The sequence below is a fragment of the Hyaena hyaena genome, unplaced genomic scaffold, assembly GCF_003009895.1.
Source record: "Hyaena hyaena isolate Hyena2069 unplaced genomic scaffold, ASM300989v1 scaffold_359, whole genome shotgun sequence".
Taxonomy (NCBI): Eukaryota; Metazoa; Chordata; class Mammalia; order Carnivora; family Hyaenidae; genus Hyaena; species Hyaena hyaena.
In genome coordinates, this window is record NW_024080994.1 from 738513 (window position 1) to 756194 (window position 17682).

At 52.6% G+C, this 17682-nt stretch overlaps 1 protein-coding gene and 1 long non-coding RNA gene across 2 annotated transcripts; both read right to left on the reverse strand.

Annotated features, from left to right (window-relative positions):
* Positions 1 to 1015: 1015 nt before the first annotated feature.
* LOC120243901 lies at positions 1016 to 3538 on the reverse strand. Its single transcript, XR_005531428.1, has 3 exons — positions 3375 to 3538; positions 2819 to 2847; positions 1016 to 1757 (listed from the first exon to the last, which is right to left on the reverse strand). It is a non-coding gene; the product is annotated as an uncharacterized LOC120243901 (long non-coding RNA).
* A 2429-nt stretch (positions 3539 to 5967) lies between these two features.
* HOXD3 (homeobox D3) lies at positions 5968 to 9947 on the reverse strand. Its single transcript, XM_039250133.1, has 2 exons — positions 9391 to 9947; positions 5968 to 7564 (listed from the first exon to the last, which is right to left on the reverse strand). Exons 1-2 carry the CDS (start codon positions 9929 to 9931, stop codon positions 6807 to 6809), a joined length of 1299 nt encoding a protein of 432 aa, XP_039106064.1. The 5' UTR covers positions 9932 to 9947; the 3' UTR covers positions 5968 to 6806.
* Positions 9948 to 17682: the final 7735 nt, after the last annotated feature.

A 17682-nucleotide genomic window follows, 5' to 3' on the forward strand; every position in this document is an offset into this window, starting at 1 on the left:
GTGGCTTAGTCGGTTAAGCGTCCGACTTTCGCTTAGGTTACGATCTCGCGGTTCGTGGGTTCGAGCCTCGCGTCGGGCTCTGTGCTGACTGCCAGCTCGGAGCCTGGAGCCTGTTTCAGTCTGTGACTCCCTCTCTCTCTGACCCTCTCCTGCTCACGCTGTCTCTCCCTCTCTCTCCTAGAAATAAATAAAACATTTAAAAAAATAAAAATTAAAAAAAAATAAAAACTCTCAAATAGTGTCTGCAAAAACCTTCTGGGATTTTCCTCGTCCCCTTTAGGGGTAGCGCGGCGTTAAGGGTGTGACGGGGGCGGGGACGGGAGGGCGGGCGGGCGTATGCAGAGTCTCGGGGTGTCTGGGGCGGGCGCGGGGGCCGCCTCTCTGGAGAGCCGTGGGCCGCACGCGGTCGGGAGGCGGGGCCGGCAGGCGGCGGGGCGGACCCGGAATGAGGGGTGACGGGCCTCGCGCTGCCGAGCGTGGGGCGGCGGGTCGCGCCCCCCGTGAGCGCGCTCACCCCGCGTGCCTGCGTCTCCTCTGCTTGCGGTTTCTGGTCGGCTCCCAGCTGGCCCAGACTTGCTCTGAAGTAGGAGGAACCGCTGTCGAGCGAAAAGTGCACACCGGGTGATTGATGAATTCTTAATAGGACTAACCTCTCCCGCCACCACCGCCCCCGCCACCCTCGACACACACTGAGAAATCCTTCACCCAAGCCCCCTTCCCCAGGCCTCCTCGCGGGCGAGTGGGGACGCGGCCGCCAGCCGGTTGGGTGATTAACTCACCGTTTGTCTTTCGGCAAGTGTGCCAGGTGGACGCAGGCGGCCCGGCCGCGCCGGCTCTCTGCTGGCTGCGCCGCGCTGCGGGCCGGGGAGCGCCGAGCGGGCGCGCGCGTCACATGGTGGCGCGGCCCGGAGCCGGCCTTTGTGCCGCGCGACCGCCTGGCCGCCCGCGGGAGGCGGCGGCTATTGTCCCCCGCGGGCGAGGGAGGTGCTCAGACTCGGGGTCCACGCCAGCCTCCTCCCCAGAGTGTCCCCGCATCGGAGGACGGGTGGGGGCTTCCTTTGTGTGTTTCGGGCCTGCGACGGGGATGGCGCGTCGTGGCTGCCCCAAGGGGCAGCGGACCGGGCTGAGAGAGGTTGGTGCCCGCGCCGCAACTACCTCGAGCTCGGCCCAGCCGGCCCAGTTTCTGCCCTTGCGCAGGAGCTGGGGAGGAATGTGGTATTTGTAGGGCAAGCGTTTCGAACAATAGAGCCATCAAAAGGCCTTCTCCCTGGTCTCCTTATGAGGCAGCTAGGCTCTTCTCCCTCCTTCAGAAAGGCCTCCGCCCAACAGGTCCTCCTGGCCTGGTTTTCGGCCTGCTTTCCCAGCGAAAACACTTCAACTGTACCACCAGGGTTCTCCATGAATCCAAATTTAGGGTCTTCTCCTTGGGCTCTTACTAATGTTAAAACCCGGTTTTCATTATTTTCCAGGTAGTAGTAGTCTTCCATACAAATGATCCAGACTAGCCAAAGGAACCAGTCAAGATATTTTGCCACAAGATCTAGAACAAGAGGATTTATCTAGTATTGCCTGCCTTGCAGATCTCCTAGGGACCTTTCACCTGCTTCTGCTACAGGAAATGATTGGACATCCATTTGCATTTCCTCCTCTTCATGTGTGGAAACTTTTGTTCACTGTGCTTCAGGCTGGACCTGGCCTCAAAGTGGGCCCTTGAATTCCCCATGTACCATTCCGACTTGTCAAGCTGGTTATGAGACCTGAGGGAAGTGTTGAGGCATGGACTTGGTACCAAGTAGATTTACCTTGGTACCAAAGTAAATCCACTTGATACCAACTTTGGGCCCCAAAGACAAGGGCATTTGTAGTTGTACCCGAAGACAAGGGAACAGTGAAAACTAAGATTTCACCCTCTGATGGTCTTCACCACCACCAGTACCCCCAATGCCATAAGTACAGAGGATTCGCCTACCCAAGTCATTTTTCCTCTCCATCCATGACCTCTGCAAGAGAGAGCTAAGTGAGCCAGTGCTCAGAGATGGTGAAGGGTAGGCTAGTGACTCAGTCTCAGCTGTCTGTGCCCCAAATGTCTAGGGAGAAGTTTGCACACCCAGGCAGTAGCTCTGTCCTCTCTGGGAAGTGACAGTGCCCTAAAGTGGTGAGGCTGTAAGCCTCTGGGAACTGGGGCCTCCTGCCCCTCTTTATTTTTATTTAATACACAGAAACTTCTGTTCATCCTTTGGTTTTGTTTTGTTTTGTTTCCCTTACAGTTTCTGAAAGAAGGACTAAAGTAACGCCAAGGACTCCCAGATGAAGAGGACCTTCCTGGATCTGTAACTGGGAATAACCAGTTCTGTACTTGGAAAGTTTCAGCGAATTCTCAGGATAAAGCCAAACAGGCCTGTGACTGTCCCTTGCATAGCGACATTGTAAACAGGCTTCTGGCTCCTCTAGGTCGAGCAGAGAAACACTTTTCATTAGAATGTTGGGTTTCTTCTTTGTTATTCAAACATACACCCACACACATCCTCTTCGCCCTCCCTAATGAAAAACCTCAACAGATGGAGAGCCTAGGCTCCCAAGACTTATGGCTGGGAAGATGCACTTCACTCAAGGGTGTTTGGCTGGTACAGAATGGGGGAGGGAGAAGAAATGAGTAGCGAGTATAGGTAATCACTATCTTTCAATACTCCGTACAGATAGAAATCCGAGAAATCCTGTTCAGCAAGGTTAGCAGCCTCCAGGGCCTGGGAAACCAATTTGGCTGTTGAGTCTCTGATAGGGACTAGGTTTGGGGCTGCACCAGGGGGAAGATACTCACTCTATATTCTATCATTCTCATTTGAAAGCCTGTACAAAGAAATGGTACAAATGGATGGTTAACTTAATGATTCCATCAGAGGCGGATTTTTCTCTGTCAGGTCCCTGGATGAGGCTGAGGTCTGAAAGCCAGGAGGCAGAACATTTACTTAATCGCCCTTTCTTACCCCCTTTCCAGGGGCCAGGACTGCTCTTCAGACCTTTCCGCTGCAACTTCCCCAGACCCCCCGCTAGCTCAGTTGGGTCTCCTTACCCTGCGCCTGGCTGGGACTGAGTTTCTCCTGGTAGCCAGGGCAGGTTCTCCTTCTGGCTAAAGCTTTCCCCGCTCCCACTTCCCATCCTACAGCAGGACATTCCTGCAGCCTCATCCCTCTACCCAGCTTTAATTCACATTTGATGCCTGGACAGAACAACCAGGGGCTCCCAAACAGCTGCCACCCCCATCCATGGGCCTGGGCTTTAAGCCCTGAGCCCTTTCTTCAGGGCCCAAGAGGATCCCCCACAACGTCGCTGTTCCCTCCCCCACCCTCCACCCCCAACCTCCCAGCGGTCTCTACCGGAAAAAGCAGAATTGGTCCAGGCCTGAGCCAGAGAGCCACCTCCTCCCCTGGAGCAGCAAACGAGGTAAACCTCCCAGAGACCAATACCCAAAGCGAAGCCGGGGCCCTTCCCCACCTCCAGGCGTGGGCCCAACGGCGCTATTGTGAGGCCTTTCCCCGACGCAGAGCCCTTGGGGAAGCAGCGCACACAAAGGCGCAGTGGCTCCTGGAAGCCGGGGTTGCTCGGGCGCCCTTAACCTAGCGCCGGACAGTCGAGGCCTTGTGCGCTCCCCCCGTTGTACCCCGTGCGGCCGTCACGGGCCCGCGTGGAGGCTTCCTTCTCCTGCCAACCTTCCCCTTCCCGCTCCAGGCCACACAATCCCCACGTTCCCGGGAAGGAGAGGCACGGGCCTAGGGCGCCATTGCCCAGCCAGGGCTCCCCTCCCCCACTCTCTTCTTTGCTTATCCGAGACCCGGGAGGGAGGAGGCGGGCGCCTCGGCCGATAGAGCAGCTATTGTGACCTTCCCTCGCCGAGCGGGAACCCAACCGAGTGTACCGCTGGCGGGGGAGGAGGCGACTGTCTGTGCAGACCTCGGGGTGCCGAGGGGGTGGTGCTGGGAAATAAAGGTTTGCAACCTTGGGCGCTTGGGCCCTTCGGAAGGCGTTTGGTTATGTTTAGACTCCGGTGCTTCCTAACACTAATTGCAGGCTCAAAAGGAGCAGAATTTATGGCGAGGGCCGAGGCGGCTTGTTTATAATTTATGAATTTTTAAATGGCTGTGCTGCAGGCCCTCCTCTCGCCCTGGCCGGCGGCCGCGCTGGAAGCGCCTCCCCAGGCTCGCCACCGCGCCAGGAGCGACGGAGTGTGCCCATCACATGACACGCCAATGGCAGGAAGGAATCCAAGCTATTCTGAGAAGCCTCCGGGAAACCTTTCACCAAAGGTGAGAAAAAGCCAATTTGTCCCAAGCGAACTCCCCGCCCCATTAGAGAGGGGTGCCTCCGGGCAGTTTCCCGGAGAGGGAGCCCCCAACCCCGCACCTCTTTGGAGCCTAAGTGTGAGAGGAAGCTGATGTCAGCCGGCCTAGACACCGTTTAAAGTCTAATCCATGAAACCCTAAGCCACAGATGACACTTGGGGCCTTGCAGACACCCGCAGACTCAGCACATACTCCTGCGGTAACACACCGCGCTGGAAAACGCCTGGAGCCATAATGCATTATGTATTTTTATTATTATTTATGGTAGGAAGAGGAGAGGAGGGAAAACCGGGCTGAATCTAAACAGCCTGATAATTCATCTATTTAATATTTAGCCAGTTAAGAAAGGTGGTTGTAATCCCTGCAAGGCAGCAAGCTCTTCTTTGACTTCCCTAATAGCTTAAAAAATAATTTCTTACAAGACAATTAGAAATTCTGCCTATGGATGCAAATTTCATAGAAAACCATTTTAAACCTTGAAAATGGGTAAAATCTCCCTTCAGTTGAAGTCATTTATTCTGTTGATACACTTGTACAACATATATACTCTAAACCTGCTCAGATAAAGTGAGATTTTGCAAAAGGATAATCCCTACCACCCCCAATCTAACATGCCATTTTAAAAACAGCACAAAGGAACAAGGGAACTAAATATTATTTGAGCTAGCATTATTTAGCGAAACACAAACATCCAAATAGAAACGATTGTTGTTCCACCAGAAGACTAGAAGTTAAATTATTTCCACACAATGGGAATTTCACCTCATGTCACGGGGATGTAGTAGGAGCTGTATTATTTGTCAAACCAAACAGAGATGCGTGGGCCGACTTTGCTGAAATACAAAAGACTTGAACCTTATCTGAAGGCGCTTTCCAAGTGTCTCCTTCTAGAGAAGCGAGTGGACATTGTCTGCCCCTAGCTGAAGCCAGGCTAATATTTACAAAATGGATATAAAATTTGAAGACATTTTTGCCCGTTTTGTACAAAGAAACTGGAATAAACAAGGTGTTTATACTTGCTGTGTTCCATTAATGAAACTTTTATTACTTTACATCGTGGGGAACGTTTGTTTACTTGAGAAAGGAACCACCAACCATTATAAAGGAAAAAGTCCTGACAGTATTTCCCAGAGAAAAAGCTTAGGTGCGTGTCTCCAAATGATCGTTTCTTTCTGTGCACCTTAGCTTTTTCAGAGCTCGGTTCTTCTTACAACTTCTCTTGTGCCTTTTCTTTGATTGTCAGTTTTCTTTCAAAGTTTATTTTTTATTAACGCAGACACGTGAGAGCTGGCCTCCCCAATGTAAATGCAGCCTTAAAAAGTCGACTTGTGTCTAAAAAGAAGGTGGTGGAGATAGCATAGCAGGCACAGCGCAAAGCCCTACTCAAATTTTCCCACCCAGAACATTGCTGGGTTTGCATCCTCAGATTTCCACCCCCCCCCCCACCAATGTCAATAGCTGCAGTGTAATCAAGGATCTCCAGAACCAAGTCGTATACCAGATCCCGAATAAATGAAAAATAGATCTATCAGAGTCAGCCTATTTGGGGGCCTTCTACTGGGATTGTGCAAAAGATAAAAGGCAGAGCGATCTACTTCCAAGTGTGTTTGATTAACACAGATACACTTCCGACTGAGAAATTTTTTTTATTCTAAATATTTGTTCAAATAGTACCAGACAATTTGAAATCAATAAACTGTGTCGAGTGGTGAGGGCTGCGGCTGTTGAGAAATGAGTAACGGGTGTCGTGCCACGCCACGGGGCCGCCTGACTCTATACCCATGAAGGACAATTTGCGGTCTTAGTCCTTTACAACTACAAACACCAGCCACGGTTACAACTGTTCAAAACTACTCTCTCAACTAGTTCAGACCAAGGGGACTAAAGAGGTGAGACGTGGCCCCCGCGGCCTGGGAGCGCGTTCCTAAGCTCGGCTGGAGAATTCTACAAATATACACATAAATACATTAAGACGAGGATAAATAATCAGGGAAACGAAATGACTCGCTTCAAATAATAAATACGGTCGTTGAGTCCGATGCAATCCTTACGGGACGGGAAGGAGCATATAAATTAAGGTCTCCGCAACTAAGCTAGACGCGGGCCAGGCCCGGGGCTGTTCGGGCTCTGGTCTCTCTGCAGAGGGCACCGCCGATGGATCTCAGACTTACCTTCGGGACACCATTACCAGATTAGAGTCCCTCGGTCCGCAGTATATGGCACTCACTGTCAGGGTTACAGAGGAGAATCCTTGCGGCTGATTTACGGCGAGTCACCCAAAGGAGGGAGCTCCTGGAGCGAAGGCCCAGTCGCCTGCGCCTCGGCCGCTGTTGGCCCGAGACCCAGGAGGCGGCAACCGTGCCAGAGCGAGGGAGGGGGTCACCGAGCTGCCCCGCGGGCCCCGCCCGCCACCCCCGCCACCAGAGCAAGAGAGGTAATTGCGCCGCGAGTTCGGGCCGGTGGCGGCCGCTACAGATGCGTCAGTTTGGGGGCCTCGGGCAGGCGTCCCTGAGACGAGTGGTGCGCCGAGAGATCTGTGTAGGTGGGATGAGGGTCGCACGGTCCATGGTGGTGGTTGCCAGGAATCTGCGCGGCGCAGCTGTAGTCCACGCTGGCCGAAGACGGGTGCGAGAGGTGGCCCAGGTTGAAGACGGGCCCGGACGCGGGCGCCATGGAGTCGACGAAATTGCCACCCACGTACACCGGGCTGCCCTGCAGGTTGGCGCTGGCGAAGCCGCCGCCGTTGCTTGCCATGGGGTGGGGCTCGAACTCGGGCGCCGCGTAGCGCTTCTGCTGTGGCAGGCAGCTGCTGAGCGGCGCCGTGTAGGCGGCCAGGCCGTACATGTTGGGCTGAGATTTGGCGAAGGCGGGCGGCGAGGGCGCGTCGTAGGCCAGGCCGGGCACGGGCGGCAGCTGGCCGGAGTAGGCCACGTGGCCGGCGGCGCTGCCCAGGGGCGGGCTGCGCTCCGGAGACTGACCGGCCGGCGAGTGCAGGATGCCCTTGGCCTTCTGGTCCTTCTTGTACTTCATGCGCCGGTTCTGGAACCAGATCTTGATCTGGCGCTCGGTGAGGTTCAGCAGGTTAGCCATCTCCACGCGGCGTGGCCGGCACAGGTAGCGGTTGAAGTGGAATTCCTTCTCCAACTCCACCAGCTGTGCACTCGTGTAAGCCGTGCGCACCCGCTTGGACGCTGGGCCCGGCGGGCTCTTATCCTCGCAGCTCTCTCCTAGGCAGGAAGGGAGACAGAGGGGACAATGAGCGGGGGGGGGGGGGGGGGGGGGGGGGGGGAGGACACCCAGGGCCGGAGCGGGGTGCTTCCCTGGCTCCCTCCTCTTCCTCCACCCCTCCCCCCACCTTAGCCGGCTGGAATGAGGGAGGGGCGCCTGAGACGTAAGATTCCAAGAGGGACCTCACAGGCCCCAGCCATACCTATGAGTTGCACCTGAACTCCAACCACACCCCCACATTTGCCTTCTGAGGTCCGATTCACTCTGCCGCCCCCTCCCCTCCAGCCTAGTCCATCATCCTGTCCCTAAGGCTAAGGCCGTGGAGGAGTTTAACGAGAAACCAGTAGCAGCTGGTAGGGCCTACCCCCTCTCCCAACCCCCCATTAAAGAAGGAACAGACTTCTTTGAATATTCTTCCCAGCCTCTGCTGGGGTTGGGAGAGGAAGGCAGCCCCAGCTTGCCTTGCTTAGGGGCTGGCTCCTGGGCAAAGCACCCCAGGAAGCATGGAATGAGGATAGAGATCATGGCACCTCACCCAGGCTCAGCTGCACCCAAGGGCTCTGCACCCAAACCCAGGGACGTGATAAGCCATAAAAATACTGCCCCAGGGTTTTAGGGGCTCCCAGGCCAGCCTGGGTGCATTTTGAGTATTGCAGCGCTAGGAGCAGCAGTCTCGACACTGGTTTCCACTACCCCCGCCACCTCTCTGGCTTGTCCACTCCCTCCTTGGTTACACAAATGGATTTCTCCTGGGAGGGAGGGGCCTGCACTTGCAGCTGGGAGGGAGGGGCAGGAGAAGGAGCTTACAGGCTGGAAGGCACTTTACCCCAAGAGCAGCAGCCCCAGAGAGTTGCAGGCAAACCAGAGATTTGGTAACAAGGTAGTTACATCCCATGCCTCAAACTAGCCCTGGACCTGAAGTATATTCATCTACCTGAAGATAAACTGCGTCAAAGGACACAAGGCCGGAAAATTTCAGGATCCAAGCAGGCTAAACAGAGACAGGCAGTAGGCCTCAGAGCTCCGGGCCCTGCCCCTCTTGTTCTGCCCACCCTGAATAGACCCACAGGAGATCGTCTCAACTCTAGGGTCTTCCTTTTGAGGGAGAGAAATCCAAGGCTGCTCCTGTTCCAGAGCATATCCTCTTCCCTTAGGATATGCCCCTCCCCATTATAGATTGGCTGGGATGGGGAGCACTGGGCTGGGGTGGACTAAGTAGAGTCCATGGCTATGTCTTGCAGGCTCTGGTTGGATTCCAGTGTGCCATTCTGTGGTTTTGTGATCTTGGGCAAGTGTCTAACAGTTTATCAGTAAAATGGGGATGTTATCATATACCTACCTCAAATGGTTCTCTGTAAAATTATATAGTGCTTGTAAAGCATTTACCATGGGTCTTAACATAGCACGCTACAGACTTTAGCTCTTCTTAACTTAAGGGAGTGGGATTCATATGATATGGGACACGTAAAAACCCAGGCGTGGGGAATCACCAGTTTTGAAGAGGATGTTAGAAGGAGCTAAGTTATGACCAGCTGCCCAGGAAAACAGATATTAGGTCAATACATGAAAGCGCTATCTATTAATAACTACGGGGCTTGTCCAGCAATGGCACCAGCAGCCCAGAGTGGAACACCCTGTCACTGTAAGGGCATGGGTCCAATCAGGGACACTAAAAAGAAAGGACATTTCTGCATGGGTAGGAGTTTAGACACAAGGCCTCCAAAGTTGCACTTCTAGCCCCCAGTCTCTTGATTTCCCGGGTGAGCTAGCTTCTAGGACTCAGTCTGGGGGACTTAGCCCAGGGCGAGCCCCCTCAGGGAGCTACCTGCAGTGGCACAGCTGTTCTTCTGCTTGGAGTTCTGTCGGGACTCTTTCATCCAGGGGAAGATCTGCTTGCTGATGGTGGCTGAGGAGCCAGAAGCATTGGGCCCACCCTTGGCCTTCTTGGCAGGCACTCCGCCTCCAGGATTGGTGGGCGAGGATGGGGGCAGGGTTGGTGGTGGAGGAGGGGGTTGTGGTGGCTGCTGCTCTGAGTTCAGGCCAGGAGGCTGGCTGCCACCACCGCCACCCTGGCTGTTCCCAGTGCCAGGACGCATACAGCTGCCGTTAAGTTCAGCTCCTTTGTGGGCTGGGGCTCTCAGAGGTGCGGAACTCTGGATGGAACAAGCGGAGCCTGTGTAATCAGTGTCCAGGGAGTTGGCAGCAGCAGGGGGTGGGTAAGGCTGATGGGGGGTGCCATAGCCATAAGTGTCGGTGGCTTTGCTGTAGCCATAGCCTCCGAAGAGTCCTGGGTTTTCATAGTAAGCAGCCTTCTGCATCGTGCACTCAGGAAGTTCCAGGGTCTGTTGACCCTGCTCAAATAACATTGACCACCACTTGTCTCCTTCACCACCACCTCCACTGTCTGCCGGATCCTGAGAGGGTTGGGGTAGCCACAGGCTACAGGTGACCTGCGGAGAAGAAAAGTGAAAGGCCCCAGAGAGAGTGTGACTGACAAGACAGTGGATCCATAAGGACTAGCTAGCCCAGGCTCTCGCTACCCACCCAGTTCATAGTGGGAGGAGCTGAGATTTTATGAAGTTCAACTTATCTGACCCACTGAAAAAGTCAGAAAGAACTTCTCATAAACATGAAAAGACCACTCCTTCTCTTTAGCTCAACTCCATCCAAGAGAAAGGACTCCCCCCACCACCACCACCCAGATAGTGTTCTCTTTCTTCAAGGTTGTCAAACAGCTTTTGAAAGGTATGGAAAAGCATTTATGGACTCATACATTTTAATGGCTGATTCTCCCACTGGACTTGGAGCTCCTTGCATTTTATTCATCTATATGTTCCTAACACCCAGCCCAGTGTCCTACATGTAGTAAGTGCAATAAATGCTTGTTGAATGAGTGAATGATTGGATCTATCAATCAGTCTTTGGGTCATCCCATGGTTTCGATGAAAAAAGAAAGTTCAGAACAGCCAGAACTCTCAAAAGAAGGAGGGGGAGGAGAAGAGAAGAAGAAAAGTATCTCCCTCACCTGGTTTCAAAATCACAGCCTCTTTCATGGAGACCCAGAGAGTCCACTTTCTGATGCCAGGGTGAGAATCCACCCAGTTAACTCTGCAGGTCAGCACTGTGAAATCTAGATAAAAACCAAGAAGATCACCAAGAATTCCAGACTTATTTTGAGGTTAGAAAAATGTTTCTTTTCTTTCATCTACATTTCTCTGTACTCTACTTTGTCCTCCACTGCTTTTAAATGGATATCACTAGAAACTGGCAAAGAGATTTAGAATTTGAAATACATGGAGCATGGGTGAATGTAGAATGTTTTCTATTTCAACTTTTTTATCATTTTTATCTTGCATCTAATTGTATAAGTAAATATTATAATTGACCTCTGCTCTGGATCATACACTGCACCCCACCTCCACCCAGTCCACAACCAATGAGAGAACCTCACGAGGTCCATGATGAATGGACCCAGAATTAGAAGAAGAAGAAAAAAAAAAAAAACTAAGAAAAATTCTTCCCCTTTTGTGTCCTCTGACTCTTGACGGAGGTTTTCCTTCTCCACCCCCATCTCCCGAAAGGCTCCTAAGGAGTTAAAGTATAACTAATAGCATTCAACCACTTTTGTCTGCCTGATAAAGAAAACTCATAGGTCAGCTCCCTGGTCTTAATTCTTGATCTCCTCTTTCAGGCACCTTTCCTTCCTCAAAACTCCCTGCGCTTCCATCATGGTCATCATGATGGACCACATTGTCTGGACAACTTATGTGGCCTAAAGGATTTGACCACTAGAACCAAAACCACTCCGCCGTTCACTCATTTCCCCTCCACTTTCACCAAAGAGCCTAAGCCAATTTTTAAAATCCTTTATATTAGCCTTTGTTTGGCAGTATTGTTGCCCATTTTGTTTTAATTAATAAATCAATATGGTATTTATCTTGATAAGACACAAGCCCTTTTCAATGGGATAATAGAATACTAGGATGTTATGTTTTAGAAATTGTTTCTCTTATGGTTCTGAAATGTAAGCAGTTAAGATATCTACCCAGCAAAGCTGATGTGAATTTTTCTTTCATTCAATTTCTATATCATTCTCTGACTATTAAAGGCACTGAATACCCAAATGGAAAGCTACAGCCTCATCCTGGGACTAACATTTACATATGTTTGCCCCCAAACCAAAGGCCTGGTTTAGTTGTTTCTGGACTTTTCTGGGATCCTGCTTCCAGTCTTAAACCTTGGGCCCTCTAGATATCAGAATGGTCACATTTGACACTCAACCCACCAGAACTCACTGCTACTTCTGTCATTTCATTTACAACTGTGGAAGCAAAATACTTTCCCTCTTGCCTCCAGGTTGACCAACGTTACCTCGATAGGTGGACCAGTCACATTAAAATAACTTCTTTAGGAAGCTGTTTTAGGTTTTGGAAACAGAGGGCTTCACACATATATTTTTCCTATGGTATATTCTTAGAAAAAGCTCTGTGTACTGGGCCTTAAAAATGCAAATATTTAGCAGCTTCATGAATAACCACAGAGTCTGTTCTGCCTCAGTTTTCATTGTCATAAGGAATTTCAAGGCCCATTCAGTGATGATCCACCACTCCAATGTCTGGTGCCCCAGAAGCAAGGGTAGTAGCCCACTCCCCATCAGGAAGGGCTGTGCAGCCTCCCCACACCTCCACAGCATAATACCCCCAAAGAAGCCACATCTCCTAAAACAGAACCCAAGAATATTGTTACAAAACTGGTTTAAAAAAAAAAAAAAAAGCTTATTTCTTTCTAGAAATCCCTACTCCTTGTGAACTCTGCTTGAACCTAAAAAGCAGGAATGGGTCATAAATCACTTGGACAATGGTCAACTGTTCAGTGGCTCATCTTTTCCATCACCCCCCCCTTTTTTTTTTAAAGGCTTTCTTTTCTCGCCCTTTGGTACCTCTGCTCATTTTTGCTCCGGGACCCAAATGCCTTGGGGTGAAGACTAGCCCATGTAGGGGGAGGGGCAGTCTTCGAAGTCCTCAGCTGCCCTTTTCTCTCATTCCTCCTCCCCTCAACCCCCAGGGCACCGGCCAGGGCAGGCTCCCCAGAACCCCGCCAGCACCAGGTTTGGCCCCTTCTAGGGTAGGGGCACGACACAGGGTCTGGCCCGACCTTTCTTGCGGTCCCGGGAAGTTGCCCCACTCAGCTTGGAGGCCCAACCACAAGCTGGGAGTGCGAGACCAAAGGATTCCTAGCCCGACGAAAGCGAGGCGGCCTCAGAGCGACCACCGCCCGCCGCCTGGGCCGCGATGGACCGCCACACTCGCTGCGCCTCTCAAACAGCCGAACACTGATGCTTGCTCGCTGCACTTAATTCTGCCCAGGATCAATACCTAATATGATACCGAATAAATAAAAGGCGCTCACAGCGGCCGGGGACGGGGTTATTAAGCAGCTGGAGCTCTCACGGTGCATATCAATGCACCTGTCATTGTGGTTTGTAACAAAATTTATGACTGCAAGCACGGCGGCAGTAAACGCTTCACTAAGGAATGAAAAGAAAAACACTTCCCAAGGCCCGGCACTTTTCAGAAGTGGAAAACAGGCTCCGCGTAGGAGGAAGAGCAGCAAAAGAATTCCCTACTCCGCACTTTTCCCGGCCCCGCGCCCCGCGAGCTGGGGGATTATATATAGTGGCCCGTGCCCGGCTCTCCCAACAGCTCTGCCGCGCGGCCAGACGTAGGACCGGACGCGCGCGGCTCCACCGGGGGCCGAGGACCCGCTGCCCGCCGCTGACTGGGGACGCCGGAGGCTCGCTGGATGCTCGGAGGCCCGCCCGGCGCTCGCGCTCCCGCCGGGCCGTGGAAGACCGAGGGGCTCGGGGAAGGAGGGGGCGGCAGTCGCTGGGCTGTGACTAGCGCGGCAATTGTAGTAAATTATGGGCGGGTAGAGTCAAGGCAAGTTGAAAGAGAAGAGGGAGGCGATGATGTGCCGGTTGCTTCTGTTGCTCTCAAATTTTTCTAAGGTGCCAGTTGGCCTTGGCTCCTCTCCTTTTTTTTTTTTTTTTCCTTTTTCTTTTTCCCCAACCCCCACCAAACCAGGGCTTCGGAAGCCCACAAATTTTCTGGCGGACATGACTCTTGCGGGCCATTCCCGTTAATTCACTGGAACATAACAACGATTCTTCGCTCCCGGTTGGCCTTACTATTTGGGGATTCCGAAGCCACTCCTTTTCGGGTTTGCTTGGTGGGGATATATTTGCTGCAGAGCTGGGATAGCTCTCTGCCCGAGTTCTCTCGATCTCTCAGCCTGAGCCTCTTCTGCCCTATGGGAAGCCCTGGACGCGCCTTCTAAATCATTCTTATTTAGCCCAGATAACTCAATACGTAATACACCCTCCATTTAAGGCACTGGGCTCACCCCATTAAAGCGCCATAAATTTGAAGGCCGATGATCGGTTATCATGTAACGGGCAGCAGTTCACACGGAGGTGATCCACTTCAAAGCGCCCTTTGTTTTATGTCTTGATGTATGAATCCTGAGATGGCTACCTTGAGTTGCAGGACAGATGGAAATGTAGTGGAAATTATTTTTTTAAATCACACTACTCACCACGGTTTGTGTGGGTGTGTGTGTGTGCATGTGTGTGTGCGTGCGCGCCTGTAACTCTTTTTAGGTTCTTCGGGGTCCTTTTGATATACTGTTGATGCGGATCTGGAACAAAATGGAAAACTCTCAGTGGCAGCCGCTTTTTTCTTGCACACATGTTGAGACGCTCTCCTCCCTTTGAGGGTGTCATAATCAATGTGACTATTGTATGTTGCCCGAAGCCATTGCAGGCACCCTCTCCCAGGCAGAAAGGGAGACTCGATTGGCTTCTAGGGATGAGTGGCCTTTAATACCAAAATCTTTGGCTGGATGGGGGAAGGAGGAGCTGGGACTTGAGGGGAAGTGCCAGACCCTCAGGCAAAGGGTGAGCCCAGTGGGTCAAAGGCACTAGGGGAATCTGTCCTCTCCTCCTGTTTCAGCCCAGCTCTAAGTGCTCCAGGTGCCCTAATCCCCCAGGCTGCGCCCTAACCTTTTAGGAGCAAAAGAGAAGGGCTGTACAAAATCGGGGTGGGAGGGAGGCTACAGCATTAGGTCACCTGAAAAAGGACGAATACGTAGATGGGCCTGGCTGGGTCCTAGTCAATGGCTGCCCTACTCAGCCCCAGTGGAAAGAGAGCTGGGCACTATTTCCTGGTTTGTACTTTGTATCTTGAATGGTTCCTCTGAATTTATTTTATTCCAGTAGGTAGTCACTACGCTCCTGGCCTGGGCTGCCCACGCCTGGGTAGGGATTAGGTTGTAAACAATCTAAGAAACAAACATCCCTGCCACCCAACAGACCAAGCTGCCCACCACTACTACGGGCACTTAGCGGGTGCCCGCGCAGGTCAGGTGAAAGGAGAGACACAATCCCCCCTCTTGCATCTGCCCTGTGCAATTTGTCGACTCAGTAGTTTGCAAACACTAAACCGGGCAGGAGAAAGCCCCACACAAAGCATTCCGGTCCCTTCTAAAGACCAGAGCTCACAGCCATAAGCCTTTGAAGTGACCTTTGGCTCACACAGCAATAACTCACCCCTTAATGAACACCCAACGGAAGCGCCTCAGAGAGATCCCAGCCCGGTAGGGCTCCTAATATCGAGCCCGGGGTTCAGCTTCCCAGCCGGTCTGGGCCCAGGGGGCCCAGGCCGCTAGGCCGACCTCGAGGGCTGCACAGTGGGGGCGCGATGTACTCCAGTACTCAGACCGGACCTGCGAGCCCCGAAGCCACTTTATATGATACATTCACGTGAACAAACATCAACTTTCGCCGCTTGACTATGTTTTATTTTTTTTTAAGGAGGTTCTTTAAAAGTAGGATCTTCCCCACAGAAGAGGGCTAAATTGAGAGGTCACCAAGGCCGCGATGCCTATAAGCTAGATTTTGTTTTTCCAGCCGTGGATGATCAGGGTAAGTTTGCTCCTAGGCATTCTAGGATGCCCTGTGTACCCTGCGCTCTGGGCTCAGGAGGCTTGGGAAGGGAAAAGGAAAGAGGACCCCAAGGTGGCCAGAGTTAAGCGACCCGAGTCCCCACTGCCTTCTGCGGAGCTCCCTGTTCAGCCCACCCACCCTCCAGCACAGGCCCAACTTCAGCCTCCTGCTTGCCCAGAAGCGCAGGCTTAACCCTGCTGGCTCTGGGCCACCAGCTCAAGTACCCTTTCCATAGCCAGGAACTGGGGTAGCGGGAGGAAGACCCATCTGGGAGCTGTCAACGAAGAACCGGTCAGCGGCGGGCAGGGCACTATACCCCATCCCCCACCAGCATCCCCGGGAAAAGTCTTTAGGATAGGGAGCCTTGGTGCGGATTATTGAAATTTTCGGGGAAGTTATAAGTGAGTGCTCCATGGGGCCAAATGAAATGCTGCTCGCGGTAATTGGATTCAGCTGACTAAGTTGGCAGGCGCGCTGCTCCAAGGCAGCAGGCGAAGAAAAATGTCCAGTGACTTTAAGTTCTGATGGAGCCAAGAGCAGGCGATTGACAAAACAACTTTAGTGCTCTCCTTTGATGGCGATGTCCTTGGAAGTCGGGCCTTCTCCAGCTGGGGCCTGTCCCCACCTAGGTGAAGGGACTGCTCCTTGCTTTCTGGGACCCTTCCCCACAGAGGTCCAGTCTGGCCCGGCTGTGTGTCATTCCCACAAGCCTGGAGCTGCTCACTCGGACTTACAGAGCTGCTCACTTGGGCTTTGGCCCCGGAAAAACCCAGGATGAATTGCCCTGTCTTCCTCAAGCAGGAGCCACAGGATCCAGTAAACAAAAGGATGTATGGGACGCAGGAGCCAAAATATGATTTAGCGTTCATCTTGGGTTCCTTGGGGAGAAGAACCCAGGAGCCCTAAACCTTTTCTCTGCCACTCTGGAAGTCAAAACCCAGATTACTGAGGGAGCATGTACTGTAGAGGGGCCTCTCAAACTCTTCTGAGTAGTTTGGGGGTTCTCTTGAATTTGGGAGAGAAGCCTGAAAAACACTTTAACCTCTACAGGAAAAAATATTAAGCCAACAGCAAGAGATAAAGGCGTGCGTACGTGGAGCTAGCTCCCAGAACAATGCAGGGAGCTGGCTGGTCACAGAGTTTATTTTAAATACATATAAATCAACCTGCCTATGCCCAGCCAGGCAGCCCAAGACACAGAATTAATATGACGCTCCATCTTACTTTGGCAGTGACAGTGTAAAAAAAGTTTCTTTTTATTCATTTCATTTTCCAGCCCATTCTTATAACTGTACATTTACCCCCAAAATACTTCCCTCAGCCCCCAACCCTTCACCGACCCTCACCTCAAACTGCCACCTCCCACCCCCCACCACGCCATCAGCCACCCCCCAAGCCTGGCAAGGTAGTGTGTCCTCCTAACCTTTGGGTAGGCGGGGAGCATCCCCACAAAGCGCACCTCCTTACGATTAATCACGTCTTCGATGTATATGTAGAAGTGTATCTAGGTCTACGCGGACTGCCTCACCAATTGGCAATAATCAAGATCACAGATTACACAAAATAAATCATATTTAGTATCCCGCTCAGGGCAGCAAGCAGCCCGGTGCCCAAAGATTTCCATTTTGTCATGCAATTGCTTACCTGGATCCCAATTTATCATAAGCCTGGTGTCCTCGGCCTCAGAGTGGGCGCCAGTGGGGGGCAGAGCTAGCCTTCCCCCTTTGTCTGCAGACAACACTGTCCCAACCCTGGTCTTGCGCGCTAGCAGACGCGGCCATATACCCGAGCACACGGAATTCCCGGTAGAACGGAACCAGGCTGAGGTTCAACTACCAATAAACGCAGGAGGAACGAGTTCGCAGTCCCCGAGCTGGCTTCGCCTGCGCTGCGCGCCCGTCGGTCCACCCGCCCGCCTGTCCGCTCCCAGGCCCAGAGCGGCGGCCACCCGCGCCCCCACCCACTCCTGGGTTCCTGCCCAGCCCTCCCAGACCCCCCAGAGCTCGGGGTTTGTTTTGCTTTCGGAATGTGGCCCTTTCTGGATTTGGAGAGAGCCCCGGAAACCCCCTCATAGTCGGGAAATACAGACGCTGCCTTCAAATGCGAGCATATTTG

Coding starts and splice junctions, on each gene's coding strand:
- HOXD3 (XM_039250133.1), bottom strand. CDS start 9,931: ATGTTATTTGAGCAGGGTCAACAGACCCTGGAACTTCCTGAGTGCACG. Junction 7,565..9,390: donor GAACAGCTGTGCCACTGCAG/GTAGCTCCCTGA, acceptor CTTCCTGCCTAG/GAGAGAGCTGCGAGGATAAG.